At 42.9% G+C, this 21,948-nt stretch overlaps 1 protein-coding gene and 1 long non-coding RNA gene across 5 annotated transcripts in view; one reads left to right on the top strand and one right to left on the bottom strand.

Moving 5' to 3' along the window:
* Positions 1 to 13,671: 13,671 nt before the first annotated feature.
* On the bottom strand, positions 13,672 to 20,366 carry LOC105480054 (uncharacterized). The gene is made up of 3 exons (XR_986263.3): positions 20,122 to 20,366; positions 19,790 to 19,943; positions 13,672 to 18,779 (listed from the first exon to the last, which is right to left on the bottom strand). It is a non-coding gene; the product is annotated as an uncharacterized lncRNA (long non-coding RNA).
* A 38-nt stretch (positions 20,367 to 20,404) lies between these two features.
* Positions 20,405 to 21,948, top strand: part of LOC105480022 (leucine rich glioma inactivated 1) — a 40,178-nt gene continuing 38,634 nt past the window's right edge. For 2 of the 4 annotated variants that reach the window (XM_011738469.3, XM_024792485.2), the window contains exons 1-2: positions 20,405 to 21,001; positions 21,402 to 21,473. In XM_011738469.3, the coding sequence (XP_011736771.1) occupies positions 20,787 to 21,001; positions 21,402 to 21,473 (287 nt within the window). In that variant the 5' untranslated portion in view covers positions 20,405 to 20,786. The remainder of the gene's footprint in view (positions 21,002 to 21,401; positions 21,474 to 21,948) is intronic. The other 2 variants (XM_011738462.3, XM_071069472.1) reach the window with 2 other exon arrangements.

The following is a 21,948-nucleotide window of genomic DNA, read 5'->3' as shown; positions in this document are numbered from 1 at the left end:
TCTTAGAAAAATCTAAAGAATCCACAAAGAGACTGTTAGAACTGATAAATGAATTAGGTAAAGTTGTGTGATAGAAAATCAATATATAAAAATTAGTAGCATTTATATAGACCAACAGCAAACAATCTGAAAAAAAAAAAAAACAAACAAACAAGAAAGCAATGCCATTTACAATAGCTACTAAGAATATAAAATACCTAGGATTCAATTTAACCAAAGAAGTGAAAGACCTATACAAGAAAAACTATAAAATACTGTTGAAAGAAATGGAAGAGAATACAAAAAGAATGGAAAGATATTTTTTGCTCATGAATTGGAAGAATTAATATTGTCCAAATGATAATGCTGCCCAAAGCAATTTACAGATTCAATGCAATCCCTATTAAGATACCAATGACATTCTTCACAGAAATATTTTAAAAATCCTAAAATTTATATGGAACCCCAAACCACCTCAAATAGTCAAAGTAATCTTGAGCAAAAAGAACAAAACTGGGGGCATCACACTATTTGACTTCAAAATTTACTACAAAGATGGGGGCATCACACTATCTGACTTCAAAATTTACTACAACCAAATCAGCATGGTACTGGCATAAAAGCAAACACACAGACCAATGGAACACAATAAAAAACCAAGATACAAATCCATGTGTTTACAGCCAACACATCTTCAATGAAGATGCCAAGAACATGTAATGGAGAAAGGACATTCTCTTCAATAACTGATGCAGGGAAAACTAGATATCCATATGTGGAAGAAAGAAAGTAGACCCCTATTCTCCCCATACACAAAAATTATATTGAAATGGATTAAAGATTTACATCTAAGAAATTATGAAACTACTAGAAGTAAACATTGGGAAACTACTCCAGGACATTGGTCTGGGCAAAGATTGTTTTGTGTAAGACCTCAAAAGCACAGGCAAGCAAAGGAAAGATAGACAAATGGGATTACATCAAGCTAAAAGGTTTCTGCACAGCAAAGGAAACAATCAACAAAATGAAGACACAACCCGCAGAATGAGGGAAAGTATTTGCAAACTACCCATCTGACAAGGAATTAACAACCAGAAGACATAAGGAGCTCAAACCAACTCAATACCAAACAAACAAACAAACAAGCAAAAACAAAAGACAAACCCACAATAATCAGATATTAAAATGGCAAAAGATCTGAGTAAATATTTTTCAAAAGAAGACATACAAATGGCAAACAAGTATATGCAAAATTCTCAACATCATTAATCATCAGAGAAATGCAAATCAAAACCAGACTAAGATATCATCTCACCTCAGTTAAAACAGCTTTTATCAAAAAGACAGGCAATAACAGATGCTGGCAAGGATGTGGAGAAAAGGGAACTCTTATACACTGTTTGGTGGGAATGTGAATTAGTATAGCTACTATGGCAAACAGTATGGAAGTTCTTCAGAACACTAAAAATAGAACTTCCACATGATCCAGCAATTCCACTGCTGGGTAGATATCCAAAAGAAAGGAAATTAATATATATGAGAAATACCTGTACTCCCATGTTTATTGTAGCACTGTTTACAATAGCCAGAATATGGAATCAACCTAAGTGCCCATCAGTGAATGAATAGATAAAGAAAATGTGGTACATATACTGCACTGGAATATTATTCAGCCATAAAAAAGAACGAAATCCTGTCATTTGCAGCAACATGGATAGAACTGGAGGACATTATGTTAAGTGAAATAAGTCAATCATAGGAAGACAAATATCACATGTTCTCACTCAAATGTGGGAACTAAAAAAAGTGGATCTCATGAAGATAGGAAGTAGATTAGTGGATACTAGAGGCTGGGAAGGGAAAGAGTTAGGGGGATGAAGAAAAGCAGAAAATTGGGTACAAATATATGGTTTGATAGAAGAAATAAGGTTAGATATCTTAGTAGGGAGCCATAGTTTAGAATGACATCTTGAACCTTCAAAAATAGTTAGATGAATTCAAACAATTCTAGTATAACAAAAAAAGACAAATATTTAATGTGTTGGATATCCCAAGTACACCGATGTGATCTTTACAAAATACATGAATGTACTAAATTGTCACATACACCCTAGAACTACGTGCATCTATTATGCATCAATACAAAAAATTTTTGCAAAAATTGCAAGGTTGTCGTGCCTGCTGGTGTTGCTGCAGCGATAGCTTCATGAATTTCCTTTTCTTCTTTTACAATGGTCTTTACACTGAATTCATTTATCTTGAAATGGTGGGCAAGCACAGCGGCAGATCTCAATCTGTTACACAATGAGCAGTTCACCTTTTTAAAAAAATAACATCATGACTTTTTCTCTGCTTCCTGGGAGCACTTCCAGCATCACTAGCGGAACTTTGTATGGGTCCCGTGGTGTTATTCAAGGTTGATAGCATTGTACTAAACATGATGAAAAAATGCACACGAACCTCAGGAAATTATTTTTACCATGATATGCAATTTACTAGAGAGGCGAATGGCTCACATGGAGATGAGAGTGTTACACGGTGTTTTAAGTGAATATGCCCAACATTTGAGCTCACTGCAATAGCAACAGGAGGTGGCTACAAGACTATTACAGTAGCATAGTATAACTACAGTTAATTTTATGCAATTATGACTTAATACCACATCTTTATGTTTTTGGGTATTGTTTGTTTGTTTGTTTGTTTTGAAACAGGGTCTCATTCTGTCACCCAGGGTGGAGTGCAGTGGTGTGATCATGACTCACCGTAGCCTTCAATTCCTGGGTTCAAGCAATCCTCCTGTCTCAGCCTCCCAAGCAGCTAGGACCACAAGCATGTGCCACCATGCTTGGCTGCGTTTCTGTTGACTGCAAATGGCGCCACGTATGGTCCATAAGTGTTTGGGTAAGATTTGATAAATTTTAACTTTATATAATAGATTTGTGTATGTTTTGAACATATGATAAAATAGATTTGTATCTACATATGTTTTATGCATTCATAAGCTCATCACACTGTAATACCTGCCCCTCGTGGACTCATGGCTTTATGGCTCTGCCAATAATTATTTAAACCCTTTTCAAGCTTTGGCCCTATTCCACCTTGATAATTCTCTTCATTCTGGTGATTGTGCTCTAGGAACAATAGCTCCCACTCAAATCACTGTCTTGAGTATAACTTCCAATTCAGAATTCCATTCCAGAAGAAAAAGGGCCTTACTGGGGCCGGAGTTGTGGAAACTATCGCAACTGTCACTCTTTGGGGAGGTTTTACTTACCATGAAATCACACTACAATAACTTACCACCTCCTTTTAAATAGCCTTAGAAAAAACTGGCACAAGTCTATCAGCACTAGAAAAGTCTTTAGACTCACTGGCAGAGACGGTTTTTGATAATAGATGGGTTCTTGATTACCTCCACCTGAACAAGGAGGAGTCTGTGCGGTCATCAACAAAATCTGTTGTCTGGAGAAGTGGAAACTAATGTCCAGTAAATTTTCAAACAAGTCATATGGTTGCACACACTTTCCCACAGTAACCAGGACTGGGCTTCTCCCATTCCTTGAACCTTTATTCATTGTCATTTTCATTTTAATATTTGCTCCCTGCCTTTTTAAAGGTCTCAATAAGTTTGTATCTTCCAGAATACAACGATTCCACCTACAGATGACTATGCAATCTCAACACTGGCCTGCAACAGCAACTTCCATCTATATAGGGCCTTTTGATAGAAGCCAGTCCCCATCCCCCGTGAATGTGTTTTTCATGACCCTTCATTCCTTCTATGACACAGAGCAAAAAAGGGAAAGACGCAACTTACCCCTTAAAGCCCCCTTTCAGCAGGAAGTAGCCAGACAGATTCATCACCCCTCTTCACTGAGCCATTTTCCCTTTCTTGAGACCCCAGTAGGCAGCAGGTAGACATGAACATGGGGGAATATAAAGGGTCAAAGATTTTACCAAGATATTTGTCAGGGAGCAAATGAGGAGAGGAAAATCACCTGGTGACCATCGAGCAGTCTCCAGGACAAAAACTCCTTATCTGAGGAATTTAGAAGTAATTAAACTTCCCTAGTATCTAAAGTCAGCATCTAGATCTCTTTCAAAAACGTCATAAGTAACTAGAATTTCTGTACATCTCCAGGATGCATGCATGTCAAAATTCATTGTGCAACCCTTGCTGACATTAAGGCACCAAAATGTCCGCAGATGTAATCATGTATCATGACCTACCTGGCTAATATGGCCAAAATTACCCTTAAGCTCCCGCTGTAAGGTCCATAAATGCTACTAACGAAAATCCACAACAGTGCGCTCAGCCCTCTCTCACTGAGGCCCCCTGCTGCACGCTTTTGCAGCGTTCTTTCTTTCTAAAACTTTCCTTTTTCAAATCTATACTGTTTTCGGTAAATTCTTCTTACCAACCCACACACTGACCACTTTCTGATACAGGAGCTCTGACACTTCACTTGGCAAATGTGTTCAAACAACAAGGAAAGCAAAGGAAGTAGACAGAATATGTGTATTAGTCTGCTCAGGTCGCCATAACAAAATACCACAGACTGGGTGGCATAGACAACAGAAATCTATTTTCTTTTTTTTTTTTTTTTTTTTGAGACGGAGTCTCGCTCTGTCGCCCAGGCTGGAGTGCAGTGGCCGCATCTCAGCTCACTGCAAGCTCCGCCTCCCGGGTCTATGCCATTCTCCTGCCTCAGCCTCCCGAGTAGCTGGGACTACAGGCGCCCGCCACCTCACCCGGCTAGTTTTTTGTATTTTTTAGTAGAGACAGGGTTTCACCGTATTAGCCAGGCTGGTCTCGATCTCCTGACCTTGTGATCCGCCCGTCTCGGCCTCCCAAAGTGCTGGGATTACAGGCTTGAGCCACCGCGCCCGGCCCAGAAATCTATTTTCTCAGTGTTCCAGAGACTGGAAGTCCAGAATCAACATGTTGGCAGGGTTGGTTTTTCTTGAGGTCTCTTGCAGACAGTCACTCTCTCTCTGTGTCCCCATATGGCCTTTCCCCTCTGTGCATGTGCACCTCTGGTGTCTCTTCCATTTTTCTTTTCTTTTCTTTCTTTCTTCCTTTTTTTTTAGACAAGGTCTGGCTCTCTTGCCCAGGCTGCAGTGCAGAGGCACATCTCGGCTCACTGCAATCTCCGCCCCCAAGGCTCAAACCATCCACCCACCTCAGCCTCCCAAGTAGCTGGACTACAGGTGTGCATCACCATGCCAGGTTAATTTTTGTATTTTTTATAGAGATGGGGTTTCACCATGTTGCCCAGCTGGCCTCAAACTCATGATCTCAAGCCATCTGCTTGCCTTGGCATCCCAAAGTGCTAGGATTACAGGTGTGAGCCACCTCGCCCGGCCCCCTTTTTCCTAAGGACAGAAATCCTATTGCATTAGGGCTCTACCCTTTTTGACCTCATTTGACCTTAATTACCTTCTAAAGGCGCTATCGCCAAATATAGTCACATTGGAGGTTAGGGCTTCAATATGAATTTTGGGGGGACAAAATTCAGTCCTTGACAACATTTATTTAGCATTTTCCTCGTACTAAGAGCTTTCAAGTACAGAACGATCTTGAACGCTCACTCCAACCTGAGCAGATGGGGGCCATTTTACAGATATGGTTAGGGAGATGAAATAACCTGCTAAAGATCACCACCACCTCTGACTCTGGGGAGACCATATGATAGACAGTCAGAGCTAAAAGTAGGTCATTCATGGAGTGGTTGGGATGGTTACAAAACCTCTACAACTTCCTTATATTTACTGTTTGTCGTACAGTGGTTCCCTCTTACCTGTAGTTTCACTTTTTGAAGTTTCAGTTACCCTTGGTGAACTGAGGTCCAAAAATATTAAGTGGAAAGTTCCAAAAATAAATAATTTGTAAGTTTTAATTTGAGCACCATTCTGAGTAGCGTGATGAAATCTTGCGCTCTCCCACTTCACCCTCAGATGTGGATCATCCTTTTATCCAGTGTATCCACGATGTCTACGCTACCAATCCATTAGTCACTTAGTAGCCATTTCAGGTATCAGATCAAAAAGATAGTATGCTGCTGTGGTCCCAGCTACTCAGGAGGCTGAGGTGGGAGGATCCCTTGAGCCTAGGAGATTGAGGCTGCAGTCAGCTACCATCATGGCTGTGAATAGCTACTGCACTCCAGCCTGGGCAACATAGCAAGATCCTGTCTCAAAAACAAACAAACAAAAAATCAAAATTTAGTATAATATATATAGGGTTCAGTACTATCCATGGTTTCAGGCATCCACCAGGGGTCTTAAACTACTATAGCCCTCTCACCCTTAAAATAAAATGGTCCTGTAGGATTGCCTTCCAGGGCAGTAACATCTGGAGAAGCCATGGAGACCAAGTCCCAGGTACAGCAGTGTTATAAGAATGAGGATTTCAGGGACTGAGGAGAGTGGTGGACACCAACTACCAAGCTACCCCGAATGCCTGGCAGCTGCAAGATGGAAGAAAAGAGGATGCAGGCAGCCGGCCTGTGACTGGGATTCATGAGAGAAAAGCCGTACAATGTCCTGGTAGGCTGGGAGGGGCCTCACTCATTCCCTCACTCCCTTCCTCATGCCCTCCCTCACTGCCTTATTCAATAGTTACTGAGCTCCTTCTGTGGCCAGCACTACCACGTACTGGAGGATTTAGCACTCCTATCAATGATTCCTTTCTTTATTCTCCCTAAAGTCCCCTTTCTGGGAACAGCAATGTCTCCCTCTACTGCCCCTGCAAAAAATAAATAAAATAAAATAAAATTGCCCTTAAGAAATGATCAATTTACTTTCACATTTTCTTGGGTTCAAATCATAGCTCTGCCTTTGGTTAGGTTTATGACCTATTTCTTTCTCCTCTTTACCCTCAGTTGCCTTATCTGGAAAAATGGTCATATCAACAGTACCAACCGCAGAGAAATGAATGACACAGTGTAATATACATAGAAAGATTCTTAGTACAATGTTCACCACCTAAGCAAGGCCCAGTAAGGCATGATACCTTTTACTTCTTGTACTTTTTTTCTTGTTTATTATTATTCTCCTTGTTCCCTGGTTTTTTTCCTAAAAACTATGCCTCAAAACCCTTGGTCATGTTTGTGAGGATTCAGAGGCAAACGAAGGAGGAGGTTTCCCAGATCTCACTGGGAGAAGAGGCTGAGGTGGGACGCTGCCCACCGCTGTGGTCACCTGACATGCACAGGGAAGTTGGGGCCCTAGGAGGCTTTCTGGAGGGATCAAGGCAGAGTCAGGGCCCTTTGGGTTTAGTTCAAACCGTCCCTACACCGTAGTCAGGATTCTGTGCGACTATTGCTTCTCTGCCAGCCTGCACATCGCCCTCACCGCACTTGTTTTCTCTTGTTAAATTGCTCGTCTCCTCCAGTAGAAGGCAGGAACTCTGTGAGCGTAGCTTTCTTTTTTGTTTTTTTGTTTTGTTTTGAGACAGTCCCACTCTTGTTGCCCAGGCTGGAGTGCAATGGCACGATCTCAGCTCACTACAACCTGCGGCTCCCAGGTTCAAGTGATTCTCCTGCCTCAGCCTCCCAAGTAGCTGGGATTGCAAGCATGTGACACCATGCCCAGCTAATTTTTGTATTTTTAGTAGAGACAGGGTTTCACCAAATTGGCCAGGCTGGTCTCGAACTCCTGACTTCAGGTGATCCACCTGCCTCGGCCTCCCAAAGTGCTGGGATTACAGGCATAAGCCACCACACCCGGCCTCTAGCTTTCTACTGAATGCCCAGTGCCACGTGTGCCACACATAGAGAACACGCTTAAACATTTGTTGAATAAACAAACTTGGACAACTATGCTGAGTAAGAAATAAGATTCACTTGCTCGTAGTAAAAAAACAAAACAAATCCAGTGTTTACTTAGTTCTAATCTGAGCAACATAATTATAGTCAAAGGTTGGACAGTAGATTCACCACTTAAGCAAGGCCTGTGTCCATCATTACTCACTTTCATGTTGGCCCATGAGAGTAGCAAAAGAAGAGACTGGATGCTGTTTTCTTGCAAAGCTTTAACCATCAGCTCCTAGTGCTGACATTGTCATTTGAGAGAGCCCTCTGAAATCTGGCTCCACTCTAGCAAATGGCCAGAAGGATGCCAGCTCTGGGCTGTGTTTCTTCAGGGTTCTGGGATCTACCCTTACACTAAAGTGGAAGTGCCTATTACACAGGCCTGGGGTTGAGCGGGTGTAGTTTCGGTCAGGAATCCATTCCAGTCTGTTCTCCCCACTCTTCAGGCCTGGTGTCCCCTTTCAGTCCCTGTCTTGCCCCCAGTTATTCTGACAGCCTCAGGAGGGCGCTCTTATATAAGGGGCACCGTGGGTAGTAGGAGACATACTGGAATAGTGACAGCTTTCTATGTGCTAACTACTTTCTTACATTATCTCGTGTCCTTTTAAAATTTTATTTTATTTAAGTTTTGGGGTACATGTGCGGGAGGTGCAGGTTTGTTGCATAGGTAAATGTGTGCCATGGTGGTTTGCTGCACCTATCAATCCATGACCTAGGTATTAAGCCCAGCATGCATTAGCTATTTATCCTGATGCTCTTCCTCTCCCCGTCTGCTCCCCACTGGCCCCAGTATGCGTTGTTCCCCCCGTGTCCATGTTCTCATCGTTCAGCTTCCACTTATGAGTGAGAACATGCGGTGTTTGGTTTTCTGTTCCTGTGTTAGTTTGCTGAAGATAATGACTTCCAGCTCCATCCATATGCCTGCAAAGGGCATCTCATGTTCTTTTCACAGTGATCCTGTAAGAGAAGCACTAGTATTATTTCCATGCCATATATGAGGAAACTGAGGCTGAGAGAGTAGGAAAACTTGCCCAAGGTTACTCAGCTGCTAAATAGCAAAGCCAAGACTTGAGTTGTAATCTTCACATTAGGCTGCATCCTAGTGGATTGGTATGACCAGAAGAGTCCTCCAGGTATCCCCAGAAAGCCTCCAGAGCCAGAGTGTGGTCAGCCTCAGTCATTTCCTTGCTCTAAACATCATATAAGCAAACAATACCATGCAGACATTTTTTTTTGACAGAGTCTCTCTCTGTTTCCCAGGCTGCAGTGCAGTAGTGCACTCTCAACTCAGTGCAGCCTCCGCCTCCCAGGTTCAAATGATTCTCCTGCCTCGGCCTCCTGAGTAGCTGGGATTATAGGCACCTGCCACCACACTTGGCTAATTTTTATATTTTCCGTAGAGATGGGGTTTTGTCATGTTGGCCAGACTGGTCTCGAACTCCTGACCTCAGGTAATCCACTCGCCTCAGCCTCTCAAAGTGCTGGATTACAAGCATGAGCCACCATGCCTGGCCCCATGCAAATACATCACACAATATGTGCTTCACATAGACAAAATAAGAACTGTCCATAAGTTCATATACATCAAAAAATAAGAAGTCACATGAAAAATATTTTTGGAAACAGACAGAAGTCAGTTTGAAGCCAAAATATATAGTCTTGGACAAGTCTAACCTCTGTAAGCTTCAGTGGGGATAATGCCTTGCTCACAGGGCAGGTGAAATGATCAACAGAGAAAATGTATGGGAAGCACCTGGCCGGCAGGGGGCTCAGCAAGCCTGGGTTCCTTTGCCTTCTTTGTTGCACTGCTGGGAGCAATAGGGGCAGCGCTGAATGTGAGCCAGCAGTAGGCTGGTGCAGAAGCCTGGTGCTTCCCTGCTATTAACACCCATTTCTGCCCTGGACCCTCAGGGCACTAATCCTGTGGTCATAACCAGTTTCGTCATTGCTTTGCTATTTTCTGCGGTCAAATTCTTCGCTTCTTGGGTCATCATTCCTACAGAAACCAATGGGTGTAACGCAGGCCATAAGTCACGAGCAGCAATGGAAAGCTCTGAGTTTTTCCAGAACGAGAGTATAAAGCCAAACAAAACAAAACAGATCCCTTCTAAAGGGATAAGGAAAAAGCAAAAAGGCTGAAATCCAACATCATGAAGTTCAAGTTTCCAAAGCATGAACAGATTAGTTGCATGATTTTCCTCTTAACTTCAGAATCTTAAACCAATAAACTAAAACAAAACAAAAGTAGTTAATAGTTTCCTCGAAAGAATGAAGAAGGATCTTTTTTTAAAAAAAATAACTGCAGACCAGCCTGGCCAACATAGCGAAACCCCGTCTCTACTAAAAACACTATATATATGTATGTTAGCCAGGCATGATGGCGGGGGCGTGTAGTCCCAGCTACTCAGGAGGCTGAGGCAGGAGAATCGCTTGAACCCAGGAGGCGCAGGTTGCAGTGAGTTGAGATCGCGCCACGCACTCCAGCCTGGGGGACACAGTGAGACTCTGTCTCAAAAATAAAAATGTTGAAAAACAAAACAAAAGAAAACCTCCAAGAACTGTCTTGGGAGTGATTCAGGCATAAAGAAGCAGAGAAAGATAGAAAAGTAATCATATTTTCAACTTTATATTACAATAACCACACCCCACTCTAGGGCAATACCTCTTAGAGCCACTGCTTTTCCTTAGTACCACCCCCAAATATATTTTCTGGCTAGATTATTTTCACCTTGCCCATGACTTAGAATATTCTTTTTTTAATCCCCTAAAAAACTTCTTTTCTTGAGTAGATTTCTATTCAAGTCTAGAAAGGGTGGCCTTCCATGACCTTACCTAAATTTTTGGTGCTTAGGTCTGATAAAATTCAAATATATTTCCAGAAAAAAACGCTAAATCATTAAAATCATACCTCATTAAAAATATTCTGGGATAATTTGATTCTTTTTTCTTTTTTCTTTTTCTTTTTCTTTTTTCTTTTTTTGATACGGAGTCTCGCTGTGTTGCCCAGGCTGGAGTGCAGTGGCATGATCTCGGCTCACTGCAAGCTCCGCCTCCTGGGTTCACGCCATTCTCCTGCCTCAGCGTCCGGAGTAGCCGGGACTACAGGCGCCAGCGACCACGCCCGGCTAATTTTTTTTGTCTTTTTAGTAGAGACGGGGTTTCACTGTGTTAGCCAGGATGGTCTCAATATTCTGACCTTGATCGACCTGCCTCGGCCTCCCAAAGTGCTGGGATTACAGGCGTGAGCCACCGCACCCGGCCTGATTCTGCATTCTTTTGGCTTAAACTTTACCATGTGCATTTTGGTTAACTGCAGTACATGCACCTAGCATGCCCCGAGTGGGAAAAACAAACTCTTTCTAAGCCTCTGTGTTTACAAGTTATTTCTCCTTTCTGGGGAGAGAAATTAGGAAGTTATAGAATATTAGTGCTATAAAGATAAATAAACTGAGGCCCAAGGAAATGAAATGCCTTGTTCAAGCTCGCAGAACCTTTCTACAGTTCTTCCTAGAGAATATCTGTAATTTATTTTGGATTCCTGTATGAAGAGCATTCAGCTTCCCCGAGTTAATGGATTATTGATTGATGTTCAGAAAAATGCACAGAGGTTCGCAGTGAGAGTTTCCACTGTGAGAAACTCTTTTACTCCTTCTCAGTGGGGGTGCTAAGAGCATTTGGGGCAGGACAATTCTTCCTGCAGAGGTCCTAAGAGTTTCAGGATGTTAGCGTTTCCAGTTCAACAATGGGAAGTCTAGCATTTCCAGTCCACCTAATGGGAATTCTAGGATCAAAACAAAGAGAATCCTCACTCTCCTCCCTACCCTGTCTTCCCCTGGGTCTTCTGTATACTCTCCTCACGAAATAATCATTCCTTTCTTTTTTTCAAAGTTTCTTGAGCATCCAGAAATAGCCATGAGTGATGTTTATTCATTCACTAGCTTCAGGCATATGGTGCAAGATGAAGCAGGAGGCAACTAGGCCCAATGTTTTCAGAACTCCTCAGGACACCCAAACAGCTATTTGCTACTTACTTTGGGAGGTGCAAGAACCTGCTTAACACTTTCCTTGTCTTTATGGTAATCACTCCCCAGTAGGAGTGCTGGCAGGGGCTGCTTACAGGACAGGATCTCCAGAGATTACCCAGCCCAATAACTTCCTTTGAAAATCAGAGCCTAAATGTGAAGAGTTGGGCCCAAGGTCAAACAGCTCATCTACTGCAGAACCAGATCTTGGCATATTCTTTCTTCTAGTCCCAGAGGCAGCCTTCCCTTGTGCGACAGCTTTTCCAAGGGTTATGCTGGTTATGTAACTAGACTAGCTCAGAGTTCCAATACCAATCGCCTCATAGGAGTTCTATACTCAGGCAGTTATTGCCTGCTCCTGTGTAAGATCAGATTACCTTTGCTCCAGGAAATCACTGCGATCCAAGGAGATGGTGCTGTGGAGCAATTAAGAGCATGGACGCTAATATCTGAATGCCTCACTTTTAAGCCAGCGCAGCCTCTTATTCTTGGCCATGCTGCCTAGCCTCTCCATGCCTCAGTTTGCTCATATGAAAAATGGGGGCAAATTAACCAAACTATGTTACAATGATTAAATGAGGTAATGATTCTAATGCACCTACAACAGGGTCTGGCACATTATAAGGATGTGTTAAAGGTTGGTTATTGTTGTTGTCGTCATTGTCATTGTCATCATTATGAATTACATTGTTTTTCCTTTGCTGGGAATTAAACCCCGGGAGAGAAAGCAGGGCTGGTTCAATTTCTCCCACCAGCATGAGCCAGAGGAGGCACTTCCCTTGGGGACATAAGCAATAAACTCCAATCAATGGGTAATTCAGGTTCTGCTCGAGTTTGAAGATAGGCATAGAAATGTATAAATTCAGCATACTTAACTTTGGTAACAAAAATTAAGAAAAACTCTATTTTTCAAGAGTAAAGTACCAGCCCACATCTCTAAACTAACTTTTCTCTTTTACAAGACCATTTTAACCGTTTCTCCCAGGTAATGATCATTTAGTCAAGGGTATAGAAAGATAAATAATTTGTGGGTACTGCTTCAAGGAGGCTTTCTTAAAAATTTATTTTTTAATTGACAAATAATAAGTGTACATATGCATGGGATACATAGTGATGTTTTGATACATCAGGATAATCAGCATATCCATCATCTCAGATATTTATCATTTCTTTGTGTTGGGAACATTCAATATCCTCTTTCTAGTTACAGCTACTTGAAACTCTATATTATTGTTAACTATGGTCATTCTACACTGGTACAGAACACTAGAACTTATTCCTCCTTTCTAGCTGTAATTTTATATCCTTTAACAAAACTCTCTGTATGTCCCCCACCTCCCCCTACCCTTCCCAGACTCTAGTATCCCCTGTTCTACTTTTTACTTCTATGAGATCAACTTTTTTAAGCTACCATGTATGAATGAGAACATGTGGTGTTTAACTTTCTGTTTTTGGCTTATTTCAGTTAACATAATGTCCTCCAGTTCCAACATCCGTGTTGCCATGAATGACAGGACTTCATTTTTTTTTTATGGCTAAATAGTATTCCATAGTGTATATATGCTACATTTTCTCTCTCCATTCATCTGTTGTTGGACATCTAATTTGATTCCATATCTTGATTATTGCGAAGAGTGCTACAATAAACATGGGAGTGCAGATGTCTCTACAAGGAGGCTTTTTAAAGCAGAACTTGCCGCCTTTCTTCCCATTCGCCTGGGTGTCATTCCGGGACAGGTTTGGGATCTTGGTCAGCTAAATAGGGCCGGGGCTGAAATCCTCCTGGTTTCACTGGCCCCCCTGCTTCCTTCGCTGCAGAACACCACTCCTAATGGGATGGTTCCCCAGGCTTCAAGCTGTTGCCAATTCTCTTTAAGCCCAGTTAGCTGCTTTCTGCTGAAGAGTGGAAGGGTATATTAAGCATGTTTTTAAATTTTCTGTATCCTGATGCTTTGACAACTGGAGCTGTGCTGACCTTGGAGGGACTGCCCCTCCCGGGGTTAGCCAATTCCGAGAGACAGTAAATGACTCAGGTGGGAGAGCACACCTTTCCAATGCAAACCAACCAAGCCAGCGTCCATACCCCCAACCATTTCCTTTATTGGGCTGTCTCTCAGGGCCACCATCCACCTGCTCCAATCACCCCAGGGCCAGGTAACAGACAACTAGGGACAGCCCGTATGCCCCAAAGCTCACTGAACTTATTCAAAGGAGCCAATCCTGAGCCTGTTTACTCTGTCTCGCATTACCATTCCTGCAGAAATCGCAATAAAGGCTCTTGTCTGCATTTTCCCTTTGCTCCCTCGGGCCCCTGACCAGCCCTGATGCTTCCCCATATGCCCCCACTGCATGACAAGCTGTGCCTCCTGTTTTATACCCATGGGGAACTCTGTAGAATTTCACAGGGAGCTTTTAACAGTCACACCCCAGAACAATTAAATCAGAACCTCTAGAAATGTGACCCAAACTTTAAGTATTTTTTTTAATTCCCCAGGTGATTCTAAAGTGTAGCCAAGTTTGAGAATGGGTGCTTTAAAACATCCCCATCGACGTTTTCATAGTACACATTTCTAAGTTAAAAAAATCTTTCCCATAGTAATCTCCAATGTCTTCCTTCAAATACTAAAAAATGCGGAGGGTATTTTAACTTAGAATCTTACCCTCTCCACTATCTACTGCCACTTATATCTACATTTATGCCTCAATTGCATAATTATCCATGAGGGAGATCAGATTTTGCCAGTAAAAAAGATTTTACCCAAGACAGTGAGGAACTTTTGGTGAAGAAGGGGTTAAGATGATAGCCAGCCCAGTTGCATGCTGGGAATTGTAGTACAATAGTAGCGCCCAGCCAGTGAGGCACTACCAGCTTTGAAGCAGCTCACAGTATCCCTCATTCTACACAGCCCATCAGAGAGGCAGTGACCAGCAGTGACTAATGCTGTGGACATCAGAGCCAGGACACCTGGTTTCCATCCCAGCACCACCTTTCACTAGCTACAGGACCCTGGGCACATGACTTAACCTATTGACCCTCTGTTTCCTTTTCTGCTAATATAGGGGAAATAACGGTAATATCTATCTAGCCTATGGGATTATTATGAGGATTAAGTGAGTTAATATGCGTAAAATGCTTTAGAATGGCAGCTGGCACATAATACGCATTTTATAGGAGTCAGCTTTCATTATTACTTCTCAACCCCTTTCTTGGCCCAAGTTTTATTCTCATGGACTCTAAGAGGTGAAAATCCGGATTCCACAGTTAGAACAGGCAAGTTTAGCTGTCCTTGGAGAAAGTATTCATATCTGTTTGTCTAAATTGTCTTCTGGTCATTTCTCTTTAAAACCATGAGATTGAGTTAGGAGCAAGGGCCAATGATATTAGGTATCAGAGCCCAGCACTTCTACCCAAATGAGCATCCCTGAGTTTCACCTGCCCAGCCTGTTCTCTCTGCTCTGACAGCAGTACCCAACTTGCTTTTGTGGAACCACCTCTCTCCCACCATGTGCACTTTTGGTGAGATTGCCAGTCAAGGTGCCTTACTTTCCCAGGGCAATGGGCAGGGCGCCTGACACAAGCTCAGTCCATCATACTCTATCCTTTGGGGAGGAACATGAGGATAAGAACAGGTTGGACTGAATTTGCCAGAGGGCATCATCCATTAGCTCCTGCCACATAGATTCCCAAGCTTTCACAAGTTCCTTCATTCTAAATCCTGCTTGGTCAACCCTTCCTTGGATTCTGTGAGTCACTCTATCACCATGGCAACAAGATTACGCTTATGTTGGTAGAGTCAGTGTCTGTCACTTGCTACCAAAGAATCCTAATGGCACACTACTGCTAAGTAATCTTAAAGATCTGGCCCGCTGCCCACTTCCCACTTATTTCCAGGGGAACTACCAGTAGTCCAATGCCTTTTTAGCAACATTCTCTCCATGTACATCATCACTAATCCTAATATCAACAATGCAGACATAGTATTGTTATTTTTACTTCATTGTTGCAGATGAGGCACAGAGAAGCTAAGCAACTTTCCTAAGTTCACACAGCCAGTGAAGAACAGAAACAATATTCCAACAGGTCTAATTGCTAACTTCAACCAGTAAGTGAAATTTATTGGAGTCAACATCATTTCCCTGCCATTTTGGACTCCTGGGTTGGGAAAGGATCTTTAGCATCCTCTCATGCAGTTTTTCTTTTTCCCTTTCTTTTTGTTTTCTCTTGTTCTTCTTCTTCTTTTTTTTTTTTTTTTTTCGTTGTAAACTGAAAGAAGCACAATTTCTATCACAACTCTGCCTACATACATACACAAAGAATGGAAAGAAAGCCTTCACAAGGCAATAGTTATCCTTACTGGTGCAATATGCTCTGATTTTGTATTCGAAATGATTTTATTTTTCAAATTCTACTTTTACTCACTAGATTGATATTGATGTCCCGATTCACTATCATATCTGACATGCAGCTTTGCAAACCCTGCTCTGTGGAGAAAGCTGCTTAAAATGACACCAGTTTGCATGTCTGAGTGTTTGTAAAAGGAGGCAAGGCCAAGCTTGATCTTTTAAGCTCCTAATAGTGATTTGTTTACTTGCACAATGTGTGTTTCCTAGGCCACACCAGCCTGAGGGGAAAACTGGGATCATAACCAGGCACATGCTGTTCCTGTCTCACTCTGCTTTCAACAGCTCTTCCAGAACCACCAGAAGCCCCCAGACAGGAACCCCCTTCCAGTCTTTCTGAGGATGCCCAGGGAACACTGTACATTTGCTCCCAAATATTATTTCTTGTCCCTCATTTTCCTTCTCTTCTGCTCTGCCTCCCTGTTGGGATCCTTTCCCAGTGCCTTTGATGTCTGCAGGGCTGTCACTGCTCCTTGGCCATCAAGGCTGAGCTGCTGCTGGGCCACTAAGGCTTAGCTGCTCCTGGTGAAAAATTCCATGACTTTAGTCTGATCCCCAGGCCTGGATGGCAGCATTATTTATCTTATCTCTTCAGCAGCTCCTGGTGTCACGATTGTGCATAGTTCCTTATAGCACCTGCATGCCACGCAGTGGTGCCCACCACACTAGAGAGAAGTCCCATTTTGTTACAGGGATCCCAAAAGAGATTCCTCTTACTCCCTTTTAACTTACATATGCTCACGGGCAGTAGGCTGATAAAAGTCTTCATCCTGTATTCACAACCACCTTAAATCTCCACTTCTGGACCTTGTCCTTGGGCCAAGCGTGGGTGCTCCTACTCTCACCCAAACTGGTGAGATTTTTTTTTTTTTTCCAGGAGGCAACTTAGTTCCTTCCCATGGCAGAAGCCTTGACAAGGCCACGGTGTGTCATTCTGCTCAGAAGTGTCTGCTTCCCAGAGTGAATCTACGCTTCAGCTAACCTCATTTTTATTTGAGAGCTTTGCTTCCCAGGTCCCAGGAGTCACATGTTCAGAATGCAAGTCCTATTGCAACCATGATGAGAATGATGGTGATGATGATAATAAATCTTTCACACATATCAGACTGCACAAGAAGCACTTTTAGATACATTATCATATTTCATTTTCTCAACAACTCTATGTGATACATACTATTATTATCCTCATTTTACACAGGAGAAAACTGTGACTTAGGCAGGGTAAATCGGTCCATGGTCATATGGCTGGCAAAGTGCAGAGCTCAGCTACTCCTCTATAGCTCAGACTGGGCGTTGAGCCTGCCTCAGCTCGGCCTCCTGGCTTCCCTGGGCCTCCTTCCAACTCTGCTTTAATCCTTTCCAAGCCCCTCTCCCCAGGGTCCCTATTGTGATCCACAGGTGGGTGGTTACACCTTATCTGAAGGCCTCCAAGATGGTGGAAACCCCTAAGCTTCCACCTCCTGCTTCCCACATCATCTCTGCGCTCCCTGGGGCTTCCTGGAGCAGTAGGATGGGAAGCTTTATCAGCAATGGAGCCCCCTCTTCAGTCCTCTCAAGACTTCAATGCAGCAACCTGCCCTCATCTCCCTGAGTCTCTCCTCAGATCCAGTTCTGGAGCCAGGAAGTGGTTTCTGCTCCCAAAAAGGCCACCAGCATCCTGCATTACATGGTTAAATTTTGCCTGACCTTAGTGGGTGTTTTTAATTGAATAAAGAATTCAAGTCTGGGTCTTAAATGCCATAGAAAAATAAAAAGTTACTGTCTTTTCAGAATGCCCATTGTAATTTGTCCTTAGAGTTTCTCCTCCCCTCCCCTCCCCTCCCCAATGGTCCTTTTCCCCCTTGAACTGACAAACTGAACTGCCAGATAAATACAGCTGCAAAGTGAATAATATGGATATGATTTCTTTCCCTTTTCATTTGCCTTCCTAGCTTTACCAAGTCAAAAGAAAAAGACTGCTCACCCTTTCTTTGGCTGTGTCTTCATACCACAAAGCCAACAGCTAGTCAAGCAATCTTCATGATTTGAAACATTTGAAAGTGAAATGTAGGGAGCGACTTAGCCTGATCGATTACATTAGTCATTGTAACCAAGTTTCTGCCATGGGGCTCATCTCATGCAGGGTGGTGGCCTCTGTGTGTCCTCTCCGTACCTCAGTTTCTCTGTCTGTAATATGCAGGTATTGAATCCAGGATCTTTGAGGTCCCTGAAGCTTCTTGGGGTCTTCATTTTGTAGTTACAGAACACATCATTTACAAGTCAGTTGATTTAGGGGGTGACTTTGAATAAAAACCATCCTCCATAAAACTTTTACCACGTAATTATTTTATGGAGCAAGTTTCCACTGGGCACTTGAAGCAGGGTTTAGTGGACAAAAACCTGACTTGCAGCCAACTTTTAAGCGACACTTTCACTGTTTAAAGTGAGGCTTGCCCAGAGGTCACAGCTTCTAAAAACACTGTCCTCCATTCCCTCCTCCACAGAGTCCTTGACAGTGAAGCGTTCGTAGAATATACTTTAAAATCATGACTTCTCTTGAATGAAGAGTTTTTCTTTTTCCCTTCTGTAAAAAACAGCACACAGTATTTACAACCCCACAAAAACTGACTTAGTGATAATAACCTACTGGTCCTTTTGAAACACAAACCAGATAATATCACTCCTCTGCCTGATTCTGCAGAGGTGTTCCATTGCTCTGCAGATCATGAGCCAGACTTTATGTATGCTGTTCCCTCTACCTGGAGTGTTCTCACCAACCCTCTCTGCTACTCCTCCTTACCTCTGAACTCAGCTCAGTCACTGCTTCTTCAGGGAATTGGCCCCTGACTTCCTTGACTAGGTTAGATCTCTTTATGAGAACTGCAAGGTATAACTGTAAGTTATTTGGCTGGGCATGACCATGAATGGACTGTACACTCTGCTGTTGCTGGTATAGCCACCCAGGTTGCCTGCTACATGCACAATGCTACATAAGCCCTGGGTTCCTAGCAGGGTCTCTAACTTCGTGGACCTTGCAGTCTTCTGGGGTAAACAGACAGTTATCAAATGTGAGAATGCACATGAACGCCACTGTGCCCTGCAAAGAGCTTACAGAGAACTGAACAAGGGATTGAAGTTAGCATGGGGCCAGCCGCATGAGCGAAAGGGTAGAATGGCAATGCTTTGAGCTCTGATGCAGAATGAGGTTATGTCAAAATAGCATTTGCTCAAGCAGTCCTTTTAATACTGTCAGTCTAAGAAGCTAGAGGAGAAAGGAATGTGGACTAATATCCCAGGCTGGTCGTGCCAGCTTGAAGGATGGCCACCTTCACCATAGTGAAATAACCCACGGGACTGTTTTCCTCCTCTTCCTCCATCCCAAGAGTCTTCCTACTCTCTTGCACTAAACTACCCCACCCCAAGGCCAGGGCCTCTTGATTGCTTCTTTAAATGAATTTTCTTTTCCAACAGCCCATCCTCACCTATCGAGTACATGAGTAACATAGCCGGTCATTTTCATTTAATTCCAGAATATCTCTACTGTCATCCCCATTGTACAGACAGGAGAATAGATTCAGTGAGTTCACAGCAGACCTGCGTTCTCAAAGCCAGGTGTCTGGTTCTTAGTCCAGCATTTCCTCCACCATGTCACAGCCTCGGGACTGAGCCAGGCCTTTTTCAAAGCCCCAGGAAGCTAGAGCTGGCCGCCTCCTGCTGGCAGGGAGTTCCTTCCAGGCTTCTGGTGCTACTGCCAAAGAAGGGAGGGTAGGAGAAGAGAGGGAGGTGGATTATACACAGAGAGGGTCCGCACTTCTGTTTCCCTTCCTTGTCACGGAAGGAGAGAATGAATTACGTGGGGGACCCAGGGGGATAGGAAAATCAATCATTCATGACAGTTAATAAATGCCAGAAAAGTATTTACTCACATTTATCCCCTGAAAGTCACATTCTTCATCTGTTCTGATTTGTCTTTCACTGATGGCACCAGCCAGGTAGGCTCAGCAAGAAACAGCAAAAGGTTTTAGCCCAATGTTGCGGAGAGAGTTTCATTTAACTTCATTTTTTTCCAGCCAGGGCTGGCTCCAAAGCTAGTTTTCTTACTAGGTTGTTTGCTACATGAAAAGCAGACTCCCAGAGGTTTCTGAGATTGCCGACATCCTATGCAAGATGACTGCTCCCACCCACCCGCCCACCCACTCACTAATAAGACATAATGCCGTCCTATTTTTGGTAACAATTAAAGGGCCTCCCGGTGAAAGCAGAAAGCTGTTTATTTTCTGTGACATCACTTCACTTTGCCTTCGAAGGCTGGTCTGTGCTCAGTGTTTTCGTGGTGATGCAAGTCGGCTCTCTCCTCCAGCAGTTGGATCCCTCCCATCTCACAGTACCTCACAGGTCTCTTCCCCCCGAGCAGTGCATTGCTGGAGCGAGGAGAAGCTCACGAATCAGCTGCAGGTCTCTGTTTTGAAAAAGCAGAGATACAGAGGCAGAGGAAAAGGGTGGACTCCTATGTGACCTGTTCTTAGAGCAAGACAATCACCATCTGAATTCCAGAAGCCCTGTTCATGGTTGGGGATATTTTCTCGACTGCATGGAATCAGAAAGAAGCAAAAGGATGGGAAATGCCTGCATTCCCCTGAAAAGAATTGCTTATTTCCTATGTCTCTTATCTGCGCTTTTGCTGACTGAGGGGAAGAAACCAGCGAAGCCAAAATGCCCTGCCGTGTGTACTTGTACCAAAGATAATGCTTTATGTGAGAATGCCAGATCCATTCCACGCACCGTTCCTCCTGATGTTATCTCATTGTAAGGCCCGTAAGCATTTTGATATCTAATTTACGATTTAAAAATTCCAGCCGGTGGATTTGGGGCTTTGCATGTATTTGTAGAAGGGCATGGAGAGAGAGATTCCTCTTGCATGCATGGCCATTTGACAGTGCTAACATTTGCTGCATTTAGAATTTTTGATTTTTTTAGCTGCTACTGAACATGCTTAGATACCTCCAGCCCTGAACATTATCATGAGAAACCTGTAGCCGATTCATTTCTCTTACTTCATCCGGGAAGGAATAGTATCGTACTTCATAAAATAGTGTCAAAATAGTCACTGTTATGCTAAACCGGATTAACATAAGGTTTGTTCTGTGTGTGTGTGTCTCTTTGTGTGTGTCTGTTTGTTTGTTTTCTGTTTTTTGTTTTCTTTCAGATCCTTTGTGAGATCTGGTTTTACTGAAATCTCAGAAGGGAGTTTTTTATTCACACCATCGCTGCAGCTCTTGTGAGAAATATTTATATCATGACTATTTTTAATATGGCATATATTTGGATAAGCCTTCTAGTAAAATGATCTCAATATTAATTTTGTCAAATGTGATTCTATTTCTGAGAAAACAGAATATCAGTAAAGTGAGAGGTAGATGGGTTTGTTTGCGACTTCACACCAACAGTGCAGATTGAGTCTTACAATGGTAAATTTGTTAACCTGTCGTGCTGTCTACTTTAATGGCTATTCATGAAGTTGTTGGAATGTTGCAGCAATGATCCCAATTCCATTCCACTATTTTACTTTCATTTTTAACTTGGGAACTTTGGTTCTTTTGCCCTGGAGTTTTTGAATTAGTCAATACAGAACCCAGCATAACATATGTGTTCAAGATGTTGTCTCCCGGGGATCTGGGGCAGGCTGCTACTCTGTATGATTTACCATGTGGGGGAAGAAAACACCTCAGCTCTTTCTAGGTAATTCCTTAAAA

The sequence above is a fragment of the Macaca nemestrina genome, chromosome 9 (assembly GCF_043159975.1).
Source record: "Macaca nemestrina isolate mMacNem1 chromosome 9, mMacNem.hap1, whole genome shotgun sequence".
NCBI classification, from domain to species: Eukaryota; Metazoa; Chordata; class Mammalia; order Primates; family Cercopithecidae; genus Macaca; species Macaca nemestrina.
The sequence above is the reverse complement of the archived record's forward strand: the minus strand, read 5'-3'. Positions and strand labels throughout refer to the sequence as shown.